At 45.1% G+C, this 13,648-nt stretch overlaps 1 protein-coding gene across 1 annotated transcript in view; it reads right to left on the bottom strand.

Annotated features, from left to right (window-relative positions):
• Positions 1–196: 196 nt before the first annotated feature.
• The window catches only part of tmem35 (transmembrane protein 35), a 29,804-nt gene continuing 16,352 nt past the window's right edge, over positions 197–13,648 (bottom strand). The window contains exon 2 of the mRNA XM_051935075.1: positions 197–1,559. Coding sequence (XP_051791035.1) covers positions 1,197–1,559 — 363 coding nt within the window. The 3' untranslated portion in view covers positions 197–1,196. The remainder of the gene's footprint in view (positions 1,560–13,648) is intronic.

Below are 13,648 nucleotides of genomic sequence, written 5' to 3'. Positions count from 1 at the left end.
AACAGATTACAAATACTGACGTTTAAAATGTAAGTAACCCATTTTTTTTTTTTTTTTTACTAAAAAAAAGGTTTTGGGGGCAAAACCACCTAAGACACTTAAAATGATTCAAAGATGAATCTTTGTTTCAATGGAGAGTAACTTGAAACTCTGCTCACATCTCACAATGACATTAATTTTTCACAAGATTGTAGCATTATGTCTGGCTTTGTCCTTTCACATATGTATATATAATAGTCCCATCCTATTGTAAGAAAATGGAAATTACATTTATTTCATTATCTACTTTTAAAAAAACATCAAAATGGACAATTGAAAGTATGCATAAATGTTAAAGAATAGAAGTCATGGAAACCATACAGAAATAAAATGAAATACCATACAGCAAACAAGATTATCTTTTTTCTTGTTTATTTTGTTAAAATTTATAGGGCTAGAGCTCAAAATACATTTGGGGCTTTGCATGATTCCAAAATTCCCATCTTCATTTAGCACATTTTTTTTATGTCTGCAAAGCCTTTATTTTAAGTGTCTGACCCAATTTATCACATAAAAGCTGCATAACAGACATTAAGTCAATTTCACACTAGATATTTCAGAAAGATTAGATTTTGCCAATGAGTACAAGGTATCCATAAAGAGTGTTGAACTAAATGGAAGCTTAAGAGAGTGCTGAAAGTAAATACATAATGCAAAAAAAAATCATAGTTTACAGCAGGGGATAATACAACTAACAGTCTTAGTAAAACAAAACAAATTGTCATTTTCCCCATATAGAATATAAAGATTTTTATTCATATCCAAATGCACTGAAACATTTGAGCACTGAAAATGTTGCTGCAAAAAAAAAATAAAAATAAAAGCAAAGTCATGTCTGACAGTGATTATGAAGACATGTTTGAACAGCCTACTTGCACATCATATGCTTTGTTGGAGTTCTGAAGTATTTTTCCACCCTTCCAAATGTAGGCTTGTACTTTACATTAAATTACCTTATTACGTGGGGAAAAACTATAAAACTTCAAAAATGTCCTGCTTTAGCTTCCTGTTTTATTATAACTGTTTATTGGCAACTAGTGTCAGTGAAATTGACAACTGTCTGTTGATGTTTTAAGAGGCAGCTTTCATTTAGTGGCAAGTTCTCAGTATGAACAGCCATACCTTTCTTTGGTAAGGCTAAACATGTGTTTATTAGATTACGAAACCTTCATTTTACTCTTTTCCTGTGCATTGACCTGTCCATCTCTGCTCTCATCTTTTTCTGGCCGCTCCTCAGTCTGCCTAGCAATGAGCAACCGACATGTTAACAGGATACCAAAAACCAAAGCATGAGCATAGCGTTTTAATGGGTCTCCCACCAGCTGATGGAAGAACAAAACTGCCAGCATGACTAGGAGGAGAAGGAAATTGGCCACATCCTTTGGTCGTCCAGGAACCAGGGTCAGAACAATGCCACATGTGACTTCTAGTGTTCCAATGATCTTGCGCAGTAGTATGGAACTCACACCCATCTTCTTTAACCCTGGTAAGGCCTTGGCATAATTTTTATAGGCACGTTTCTGCAAATAAAAAAAGAAAAGAAACAAAATAGTTTTAGACACAACAATTGTGAAAGGAGAGATACAGCTGTAGTTATACACGTGTGTTTATTTTTTCTGATATGTTACACCACATGGAATGTTGACCTTTATAATCGTCCATCCATTTTCCAAATACAAATATAGTGCTGCTGAGAGCCTATTCCAGCATCACTGAGTGCAAGGCAATAACCATTGCTTGAGCACATTCCTAAGAAACATCTGCCAATCATATGAAGCTGATTTGATTTTTCCATTATAAGTTAATATATACATTCACTCCTTCAAACACCCAGACCAATTTTGAGTCTGCAATCAGTCTAACATATGTATTTGAGATTAAACCAGAGTGCCTGAGGAAACTGCAGTGACATATGGGGAAACATGCACATGCAAACAGTGAATAGGCTGGCATTTGTACCCGTGAGGTCACATTGCTAACTGTGGCACTGTGCTGCCCTTAACTGATCTTAATTGAATTTCAGGAAAAATGTCAATCTAGGTAGCGTGTGTTAATACGTGTGCACAGAACACTGTCTGTTCTGTATCTGGCATTGTTCAAAAACTCTGAAATAAACTGAATGCTGGGTGATGCACAAAGAAAAAAAATGAATACAAAAGGAAAATCAGAAAAAGAAAGATGTTTCCCTTTGAAATGTAGGTGTTCTGATGCATCCCTCTAGCTGTCTGTAATTTATTCATCTTGGCTGCTGAAATCCGTGCTTTGCATTATTCCCTTACAAGTATTCAGCTTTAATTAACTTAAGCACTTGTTCAGTCATTCTCTGTTCATTTTCTGTCAAAGTGTTACAAGCCGCCTTAGATAATGGTACAGATATTTTTTTTATTTGTTTCCTGAACTAGCAGAGTAAAATAAAATGACCTCCATCCATCCATCCATCCATTGTCTCCCGCTTATCCGAGGTCCAGACTTCCCTCTCCCCGGCCACTTCTTCTAGCTCTTCCGGGAGAATCCCAAGGCGTTCCCAGGCCAGTCGAGAGACATAGTCCCTCCAGCGTGTCCTGGGTCTTCCCCGGGGCCTCCTCCCGGTTAGACGTGCCCGGAACACCTCACCAGGGAGGCGTCCAGGAGGCATCCTGATCAGATGCCCGAGCCACCTCATCTGACTCCTCTCGATGCGGAGGAGCAGCGGCTCTACTCTGAGCCCCTCCCGGATGACTGAGCTTCTCACCCTATCTTTAAGGGAAAGCCCAGACACCCTGCGGAGGAAACTCATTTCAGCCGCTTGTATTCGCAATCTCGTTCTTTCGGTCACTACCCATAGCTCATGACCATAGGTGAGGGTAGGAACATAGATCGACTGGTAAATTGAGAGCTTTGCCTTGCGGCTCAGCTCCTTTTTTACCACGACAGACCGATGCAGCGCCCGCATTACTGCGGATGCCGCACCGATCCGCCTGTCGATCTCACGCTCCACTCTTCCCTCACTCGTGAACAAGACCCCGAGATACTTGAACTCCTCCACTTGGGGCAGGATCTTGCTACCAACCCTGAGAGGGCACTCCACCCTTTTCCGGCTGAGGACCATGGTCTCGGATTTGGAGGTGCTGATTCTCATCCCAGCCACTTCACACTCGGCTGCGAACCGATCCAGAGAGAGCTGAAGATCACGGCCTGATGAAGCAAACAGGACAACATCATCTGCAAAAAGCAGTGACCCAATCCTGAGCCCACCAAACCGGACCCCCTCAACGCCCTGGCTGCGCCTAGAAATTCTGTCCATAAAAGTTATGAACAGAATCGGTGACAAAGGGCAGCCCTGGCGGAGTCCAACTCTCACTGGAAACGGGTTCGACTTACTGCCGGCAATGCGGACCAAGCTCTGGCACTGATCGTACAGGGACCGAACAGCCCTTATCAGGGGGGCCGGTACCCCATACTCTCGGAGTACCCCCCCACAGGATTCCCCGAGGGACACGGTCGAATGCCTTTTCCAAGTCCACAAAACACATGTAGACTGGTTGGGCGAACTCCCATGCACCCTCCAGGACCCTGCTAAGGGTATAGAGCTGGTCCACTGTTCCGCGACCAGGACGAAAACCACACTGTTCCTCCTGAATCCGAGGCTCGACTATCCGACGGACCCTCCTCTCCAGGACCCCTGAATAGACTTTTCCAGGGAGGCTGAGGAGTGTGATCCCTCTGTAGTTGGAACACACCCTCTGATCCCCCTTCTTAAAGAGGGGGACCACCACCCCAGTCTGCCAATCCAGAGGCACTGTCCCTGATGTCCATGCGATGTTGCAGAGGCGTGTCAACCAAGACAGCCCTACAACATCCAGAGCCTTGAGGAACTCCGGGCATATCTCATCCACCCCCGGGGCCCTGCCACCAAGGAGTTTTTTGACCACCTCGGTGACCTCAGTCCCAGAGATGGGGGAGCCCACCTCTGAGTCCCCAGGCTCTGCTTCCTCATTGGAAGGCATGTTAATGGGATTGAGGAGGTCTTCGAAGTACTCCCCCCACCGACCCAAAACGTCCCGAGTCGAGGTCAGCAGCGCACCATCCCCACCATATACAGTGTTGACACTGCACTGCTTCCCCTTCCTGAGACGCCAGATGGTGGACCAGAATCTCCTCGAAGCCGTCCGAAAGTCGTTCTCCATGGCCTCCCCAAACTCCTCCCACGCCCGTGTTTTTGCCTCAGCAACCACCAAAGCCGCATTCCGCTTGGCCTGCTGGTACCTATCAGCTGCCTCCAGGGTCCCACAGGACAAAAGGGTCCTGTAGGACTCCTTCTTCAGCTTGACGGCATCCTTCACCGCCGGTGTCCACCAACGGGTTCGGGGATTGCCGCCACGACAGGCACCAACCACCTTACGGCCACAGCTCCGGTCAGCTGCCTCAACAATAGAGGCACGGAACATGGCCCATTCGGACTTAATGTCCCCCACCTCCCTTCGACATGGTCGAAGTTCTGCCGGAGGTGGGAGTTGAAGCTACTTCTGACAGGGGGCTCTGCCAGACGTTCCCAGCAGACCCTCACAACACGTTTGGGGCCTACCACGCCTGACCAGCATCCTCCCCCACCATCGAAGCCAACTCACCACCAGGTGGTGATCAGTTGACAGCTCCGCCCCTCTCTTCACCCGAGTGTCCCAGACATGTGGCCGCAAGTCCGATGACACGACCACAAAGTCGATCATCGAACTGAGGCCTAGGGTGTCCTGGTGCCAAGTACACATATGAACACCCCTATGCTTGAACATTGTGTTCGTTATGGACAATCCGTGACGAGCACAGAAGTCCAATAACAAAACACCGCTCGGGTTCAGATCGGGGGGGGCCATTCCTCCCAATCACGCCCTTCCAGGTCTCACTGTCATTGCCCACGTGAGCATTGAAGTCTCCCAGCAGAACGAGGGAGTCCCCAGAAGGTATGCCCTCTAGCACCCCCTCCAGGGACTCCAAAAAGGGTGGGTACTCCGAACTGCTGTTCGGTGCATACGCACAAACAACAGTTAGGACCCGTCCCCCTACCCGAAGGCGAAGGGAGGCTACCCTCTCGTCCACCGGGGTAAACCCCAATGTACAGGCTCCAAGTCGGGGGGCAATAAGTATACCCACACCCGCTCGGCGCCTCACCGGGGGCAACTCCAGAATGGTACAGAGTCCAGCCCCTCTCAAGGAGATTGGTTCCAGAGTCCAAGCTGTGCGTCGAGGTGAGTCCGACTATATCTAGCCGGAACCTCTCAACTTCGTGCACTAGCTCAGGCTCCTTCCCCTTCAGAGAGATGACATTCCTCGTCCCAAGAGCCAGCTTCTGTAGCCGAGAATCGGACCGCCAAGGTCCCCGCCTTCGGCCACCACCCAACTCGCACTGCACCCGACCTCCTTGGCCCCTCCCATAGGTGGTGAGCCCATGGGAAGGGGGACCCACGTTGCCTCTTCGGGCTGTGCCCGGCCGAGCCCAATGGGTGCAGGCCCGGCCACCAGCCGCTCGCCATCGAGCCCCACCTCAAGGCCTGGCTCCAGAGTGGGGCCCCGGTGACCCGCGTCCGGGCAATGGAAAACGCCGTCCAAAATTGTTTTTCATCATAGGAGGTTTGTTTAAAATGACCTGTCTACAGTTTACATACTGTATACAATATATTAAAAAATACGTCTAGCATTAGCAGAAATCATGTGCATTTTTTTTGCTAGCTAGTTATTATACTGTATTTCTTTAAATAGGAACTAGCTGTGCTACCCATTTAAGATTAGTTGAAATCTAAGCAATTAATGAAGACCTCATGCTTTTCATTTGATTCATGGGTTGTCTATTTGTTCTGGCATACTAATGTGTACCTGATCCATTTCCCTCATGGCAGCCTTTGCCTCTTTGGATGGAGTCACCTGTTTTCACTGCTTCCTCTCTCAGCATCATTCATTGAACTTGCCACTCTTATAGTCAAAGTTTTTCTGGCAAATGTGGTGGAGGCGACTACCCCATTGGCCTGATTTAGTGTCTCTAGCTAAGTTGTGTCACTGCATGCATGTCAATTTATCATTATTTTCACTCATTCATTCCAAAATATCAGTCATTTGTAAACCTTGTTAATGTAGCCCAAGCAGGTGCAAGAAAGTCATTACCATACTGCTGTTGCCACCATATAACATCGGACAACAAAATAGGCTGAAAAGGACAATTTTTTTATTTTTAGATTATTTGGCTTTTTTATGATCATTTTTGATTTTTTTTTACCCTTCTTCTACATGTTTTGCCTCTTTTTAAAATTTTTTCCTAATCCTAGCAACTAGGTGGATACACAGGCACGTGTCCGTTTATTAAGGTGGATGAACTGATTTCTGTCTGTCTGTCAGTTACACTCTGTTGGATGTATTTAGCATTAACATTTTCAGTGCTCCAGCTGTTAGAATGTACAACAATCAGCCACAACATTAAAACCACTGACAGGTGAAGTGAATACCATTGATAATCTCATTACAATGGCACCTGTCAAGGAGGTGGGATATATTAGGCAGCAAGTGAACAGTAAGTTCTTGAAGTAGATATGTCGGAAGCAGGAAAAAGTGTAACGATTTCAGCAGCTTTGACAAGGCCAAATTGTGATGGCTAGACTTCTGGAGCAGAGCATCTCCAAAATGTCAGGTCTTGCAGGATGTCCCCAGTATACAGTGATTAGTACCTACCAAAAGAGGTTCAAGGGAGGACAACCGGTGAACCAGCGATAGTGTCATGGGCACCTAAGGTCACTGATGTATGTTGGGAACGAAGGCTAGCCCATCTGGTCTGATTCCACAAAAAAGTTATGGCACAAATTGCTGAAAGAAATGTTGTCCATGAGAAAAAGACTAGTCAGAGTGCCCATGCTCTCCCTGTCCACCACCGAAATCATCTACAATGGACACATGAGTGTCACAACTGGACCATGGAGCAATGGAAGAAGTTGACAGGGTCTGATGAATCACATTTTCTTTTAGAAGATATGGATGGCTGGGTACTTGTTCGTCATTTATCTGGGATGGCAGCAGGTTGCACTACGGGAAGAAGGCAAGCAGGCGGACACAGTATGACGTTCTGGACTGTGTTCTGTTAGAAAACAAGGGGGCTTTGCCCCCTGCTCGTTTCGCTCGCCTACCCCCGGCGTTTTGAACCGTGCCCACTGGGCAGCCGTAGTTTCAGACGCGCGTTGTAGGAGCTTGCGTTGTTTTGAATCCGTGCTTGCCCTGCTTCTGTGGTTTGAGACGCACGTTGTAGGCGTCTATCCGTCAGTCGAGCTCGTTCAGTTTGAACCCGTGCCTGCTTTGCCTCCACAGTTTCAGACGGTGGGTCACGTTCGGCGTTTTGTACGATCCCAAGCAGCACATTATTCCTAACTTGACTCCGCAGTAGTGCCACTCACAATATGGCGGTGACGCCTGCGCCTTCCTTATTATGTCGGCTTTTACCATGCTGTGTAGGCGCCTTTGCCTTTCGTACTTTCCCGCGCCTTCCGACGCGCGATGTAGGCACCTGCACCTTCCGGGTTTGCCTCCGCTGTGTGGTGTGGACGTTTAACTGTCGTATTTTCTGCTTTTATATTCTATATCTCGCTGTGCATGTGTTTCGTGCCTAGGTTTTTTTGAAGCTGTTGCATTCCAGTTTTCATCATCTGTAACCTGCTCTCCATGTGTTTGGCCCCGTTCTTTAACCTCTTTATGACGTTTTACTTTGTTTCCTACTCTGTCTTTTATTTCTGACCTCGCTTTATCCTGCTTGCGGCATGTCAGACGATTCGTAGTCTCTCCCGTTTCACTCTGGGGAGGGGGGCTTTGTGTGGCGCCTGCGCACTATGTCTCCTGCATCCACGGGCAGGTCCCTGCATCCATATCCGGTTTACCATTCTCGGTTAGTAATATGGATACTGGGACCTTTAATTCATGTGGATGTTAATTTGACATGTGCCGCCTATTTAATGTGTGTTGCAAACTACATACACACATGGCAATGATATTCCCTGATGGCAGTGACTTCTTTCACCATGATAATGTGACCTGCCAAAACTGCAAACGTTGTTCAGAAATGGTTTGAGGAACACGACAAAGAGTTCAAGGTGTTGTGGCAGACGACCAGGGATCTTACCCCACCGGGAGAGGGGCACTATCTTTCCCTGGGCGGTATCGGGGCCTCAATCGTGGAACACCGGAGCTCATGCCTTTTGGGCTCCGTGGCCACCGCCAGGAAGAGCGGAACGACTTAACAAGCCCGTTTGGGCTGTGATGCAGCCACACCTGGAAGTGCAGCCTATTTAGGCTAATTACCACCTGAAGCACTTCCGGGTGGGCTATAAGAGGAGCCTGCAGCCACCACTCAAGGCGCCAGAGTCGGGTGGAAGAGAACAGAGCTTATGAGTTAGAGTGGAGGCGGCTGAAGAGTAGAGAAAAGGACTGGGTTTGTGGTTTGTCCACGATATTGTGTGTGATGTATAATAAACGGTGCGTGTTTTTGTACATCTTGAGTCTGTGTCTGTCTGTGCTGAGGCTGATCTCTTACAGTGTTAACTTGGCCTCCGATTTCCCTAGACCACAATCCCATTGAGTGTCTGTGGGATGTGTTAGAAAAACTAGTCTGATCCATGGGGGCCACACCTCGCAAGTTACAGATCTTACAAGGATCTGCTGCTAACATCTTGGTGCCATAGACCACAGGACACCTGCAGACGTCCATGCCTCCAAGGGTCAGAGCAGTTTTCGTGGCATGCAAGAGAGGGGGACCTACACAATATTAGGCAGGTAGTTTTAATGTGGGCGGCACAGTGGTGCAGTGGGTAGCGCTGCTGCCTCGCAGTTAGGAGACCTGGAGACCTGGGTTCGCTTCCCAGGTCCTCCCTGCGTGGAGTTTGCATGTTCTCCCCGTGTCTGCATGGGTTTCCTCCCACGGTCCAAAGACATGCAGGTTAGGTGGATTGGCGATTCTAAATTGGCCCTAGTGTATGCCTGGTGTGTGGGTGTGTTTGTGTGTGTCCTGCGGTGGGTTGGCACCCTGCCCGCTCCAGCAGACCCCCGTGACCCTGTGTTCGGATTCAGCGGGTTGGAAAATGGATGGATGGATAGTTTTAATGTTGTTGCTGATCAATGCATGTAGTAATAAAATGTATTGCAATTTTCATTCCAAACATTAGCACTGGTTTTACGAATCTTACCAAATGGCATATAAAAGAGACTAAGGAACTGGACAGAAACACAGATACACAGACACTTATCCTTTTATTAAGGTGGATATTGTTATTTATTAAATGCTGCATAATTCTTTCAGAACAAAATGACTGTACTTTTTGCAGCTGACCTGTGGTCTTGCTGCATTATATAAAGGCATAATTTTAAGTTGAGTGCAATATCACACAGAAATAACTGTGAGTTACCCTTGTGCACACAACTGATCTTCATCATTTGGTATAAAGGTTAAAGATCATGAATATTAATCACATTTATTTTACAATATGCTATTTGTTGTGTTTTGAGAAGGCAATGATAATTCAGGTTACCAGTGGTAACAGAAGTTAAGGGCATTGTGTTTCATACCGTTGAGGACAGGCTGCAGTGTTTAGCTGCCAACACAGACAAAAACCCCAATACACTGCCAGCACATCAATATCCAAAGAGTGTGTGATGACAGCAGGTGTCACGACAGCTACTAGTCTCAACAACCAACGTGGAATGCAGCAGAGTGTCGGTGTGCTGACACTACAGAACAGGGTGAGCAAAATGAGGATCCAAGGGCTCTGGATAAGAGGTCAACTCAAACGAGTTGACTAGTGAACGCTCTAGCGGTGTAATCTCCATAGACAGCAGATCAACTTGCATGGGCTTGCTGGTAAAGAGACATGTGAAGTTTTACATTAATGGGAGGCAAGATTTTCACCGATGTTAATCAGAAATACAGGAACTCAGTTTCCACATTGCCTCCTTCATACCCTGCAGTCAAGACTGCCTATGGTGGGAGCCAGATTCACAGGATGCCAGTTCTTTAAGCAGTTACAGATGAGTTTGTCAGTTACAGTACATTATCTAGTGCTGTAGCAAGTCTACATTTATTCACTACTGCTGGGGAAATTTATGTTGCTCTTTTTAAAATTACAACGGAGCAACATTGTAAAGCAAGAGCTCAGCAATTTTACCAACGAGGCAAACACTTAGAATATGCAACAGACTGTTTAATGTAGGAAAATACAAAGCAATACATGTGCGTAAAGAGAAGGTCATTCATAAATACAAGCTGAGTGAGAAGAACCTGAAGGAAGCAAACTCTAAAAAAAAATGGCGCCAACTGGTGTGGCTGGCCGTCTGCTCGTCTCACTAGTCTATGTTTTAACTTTGTTTTTATGTTTTAGTTTATCCCAACGGCCACTGTCCTACGATCGTGAGTCTTTACTAGACATATTTTTTGGCTTGCTTTCCTCTCAATTTTCATCTCTTGGTTGGATTTTTTGTGAACCTCCACCTTTGTTTTATTCATCTCCTGACTTCTTCACCTGGACACCGGTGTTCACCTGTATCAGTGAATTGAATGCCCCTCGGAGACGCAAACGCACCTTCCGCCGTCGTGGGAAAAGAGCTGGAATTGCCGTTAAACAACGCCGACTCAAGTCCCAGAGCTTTGTTTCCCGATGCCTGCGAGTCGTTTATGACCCATCTTCTCCTGCTCAGGACTCCATCACTGGTTCATGGGCGCTGGACACCGGATTTAATCTCTCCATTTCAAGACAGCATCACTTTTCCTCGGCCTGCAATCGAGTAGTAAACATTGCTAATCTTCGCACGCTCACCCGTGCTCATCCTGCAGCGAGCTCTTCATCTATCAAGGCTGCTCTCTTGAACATGAGATCAGTGTCTAATAAAACTTTTATTCTGCAAGACTTTATTACCTCAAATAATCTGAATTTCTTCTTCATCACTGAGACTTGGATTTTAAATGGTGACTCTTCTTGTTTTACTGACTTGACTCCACCAGGTTACTTATTTTTAAACTCTCCTCGCCTGACTCGTCATGGGGGGTGGCATTGCCACTATTTTTAAAAGTATGTTCTTGTGTCGGAGCCTTACAAGGGGTCCGTTTAGCAGCTTTGAACTCCAACTTTTCGAAGTGTGCAGCTCCCCTTCTCTACTGTTTGCCGTGGTTTATAGACCTCCTGTAATTAATGATACTTTCATTTCTGAATTCTCTGATCTCTTGGCTGATATCACCCTCTCTCATGACAAAGTTCTTATTGTTGGTGATTTCAACATTCACGTTTGTTGTCAATCAAAACCTTTGGTCAACGACTTTTTATCACTTTTGAACTCATTTGATTTTATACAGCATATTAATACGCCAACCCACTCTCTCGGTCACACCCTCGATCTCATTCTTACTCGTGATATTTCAGTGAATAATATTGATTTATGTGATGTTTCTTTTACTGATCATTTTTCTATAATGGTGGACCTGAATATTACTGTCGATGTCCCTACTAATAGCTGTCCCCCACGCTGCTCGCGCTTTTTAAATTCTTCTATTATATCTGATTTTAAAACCATTTTCTCTAGTCTTTATGTGCATGACCAAAATAATGGTATTGATGATTCTGTCGTAAAATTTAATTCCTCCTGTAAAACGATTTTAGACTCAATTGCTCCGCCCAAGATAAGCAGTAATAAGGGTAGACCTGCTCCCTGGCTTAATGAAAATACACGATCACTGCGCCGCGCCTGTCAAACTGCTGAACGCCGTTGGAAAAAAGATGGACTGATTGTCTCTAAACAGATTTTTAGGACTTCTCTTTTCAATTTCCAGGCTGAAGTTAAGAAAACGAAACAAAATTTCTTTGCCGATTTAGTCTCCCGTCATTCAAAGAATCCTAGGGTCTTATTTATTTCAATTAATGCGGCCATTCATCCCCACTCTGCGATGGGATCAAATAGCACTGTTCATTCATGTGAACAGTTTCTATCATTCTTTGTCAGCAAAATTGATACTATCCACCGTGGCATTGTTCAGACGGGCTACGAACTTTCTACTGTTAATCATGACATTGTCTTAGAATCCTTTGATCTAGTTTCACTTTCACAGCTAAAAAGAACTATTGACACCCTTAAACCAGCCCCCAGTCCTCTGGATATTGTTCCACCACGTCTCCTAGTGGAAGCCTTTGATGTGTTGGGCCCACCCTTTATTAGCCATCATCAATGATTCTATTAGTTCGGGTGTTGTGCCCTCATTTTTTAAACATGCTGCAGTCCGCCCCGTCTTAAAAAGGCAGAATTAGACCCTGGAGTTTTAGCTAATTTTCGTCCAATTTCCCAACTGCCATTTCTGGCTAAAATTCTAGAAAGAATTATTTATAATCAATTGGTTGATCACCTTAACTCTAATAATTTATTTGAGATCTACCAATCTGGCTTTAGGCGTTATCATAGTGTTGAAACGGCACTCCTGAAAGTGTTCAACGACATCTCTCTTATTACTGACTCAGGTGATGCGGCAGTCCTTCTCCTCGTTGACCTGTCCGCTGCCTTTGACACCATTGACCATGAAATATTGCTGATGTGGCTTGAACATCTTGTTGGGCTTAAAGGGGCTGCTCTTAACTGGTTCAGGTCATATTTAACTCGTAGACACTTTTCAGTGACTTTTAATTCCTCTTCTTCATCTACTGCTCCTCTTAAATATGGTGTTCCTCAGGGATCCATTTTGGGTCCTATTTTATTCTCCATGTTACCTTCACCCTATTGGAGCAATGTTTAGGAAATTTAACATTTCTTTTCACTGCTATGCTGATGATACTCAGGTTTATATTCCTGTCTGCAACTCTGCAATAAATCAACTCCACAACTGTCTCTCTGAACTAAGATCCTGGATGGCTAATAATTTTCTTGATCTAAATCAAAATAAAACGGAGGTGCTTATAGTGGGTCCATCAGCTAAAGCCCAAATTGGTCTTGGTCTTCTCGGCTCTTTCTCTGTCTTTTCCAAACCTCAAGTCCGTAATCTTGGTGTTACCTTTGACAGTAACCTCTCTTTTGAGAAACAAATTCTGTAGTCAAGAGTTGCTTTTCCAACTTCGTCTATTAGGTAAGATAAAGCCTTTTTTATCTTCTAGGGATCTTGAGATAGCTACTCATGCGTTTATTTTTTCTCTCCTCGATTACTGCAACTCGCTGTATTCTGGGATTAACAAATCCTTCATACACAGGTTACAGTTGGTACAAAATGCTGCCGCTTGCTTTCTGGATGGGGCAAGAAAGTCTGATTCTGTTTCTCCTATTTTAGCTTTTTTACACTGGCTGCCTGTCAGTTTTCGAATTGATTTTAAAATCCTGCTGCTAGTTTTTAAATCTTTACATGGACTTGCTCCTGCCTATTTATCTGAACTGTGTGTTTTACACCAGCCATCCAGAGTGCTTAGATCTTCTGGTCAGCTGTCTCTGGTTGTCCCTCGTACCAAATGTAACTCTTTACCTCATCATATAAAGGAGTCGTCTACAATTGAACTGTTTAAAACAAGACTAAAGACTCATTTCTATTCACTTGCATTCAGTTACCTTCAGTAATACTGATTGCTTCCTCTTTGTGATTATATTACATTAC

The sequence above is a fragment of the Erpetoichthys calabaricus genome, chromosome 12 (genome assembly GCF_900747795.2).
Source record: "Erpetoichthys calabaricus chromosome 12, fErpCal1.3, whole genome shotgun sequence".
Taxonomy (NCBI): Eukaryota; Metazoa; Chordata; class Cladistia; order Polypteriformes; family Polypteridae; genus Erpetoichthys; species Erpetoichthys calabaricus.
This window is presented reverse-complemented; position numbering and strand designations above follow the sequence as displayed.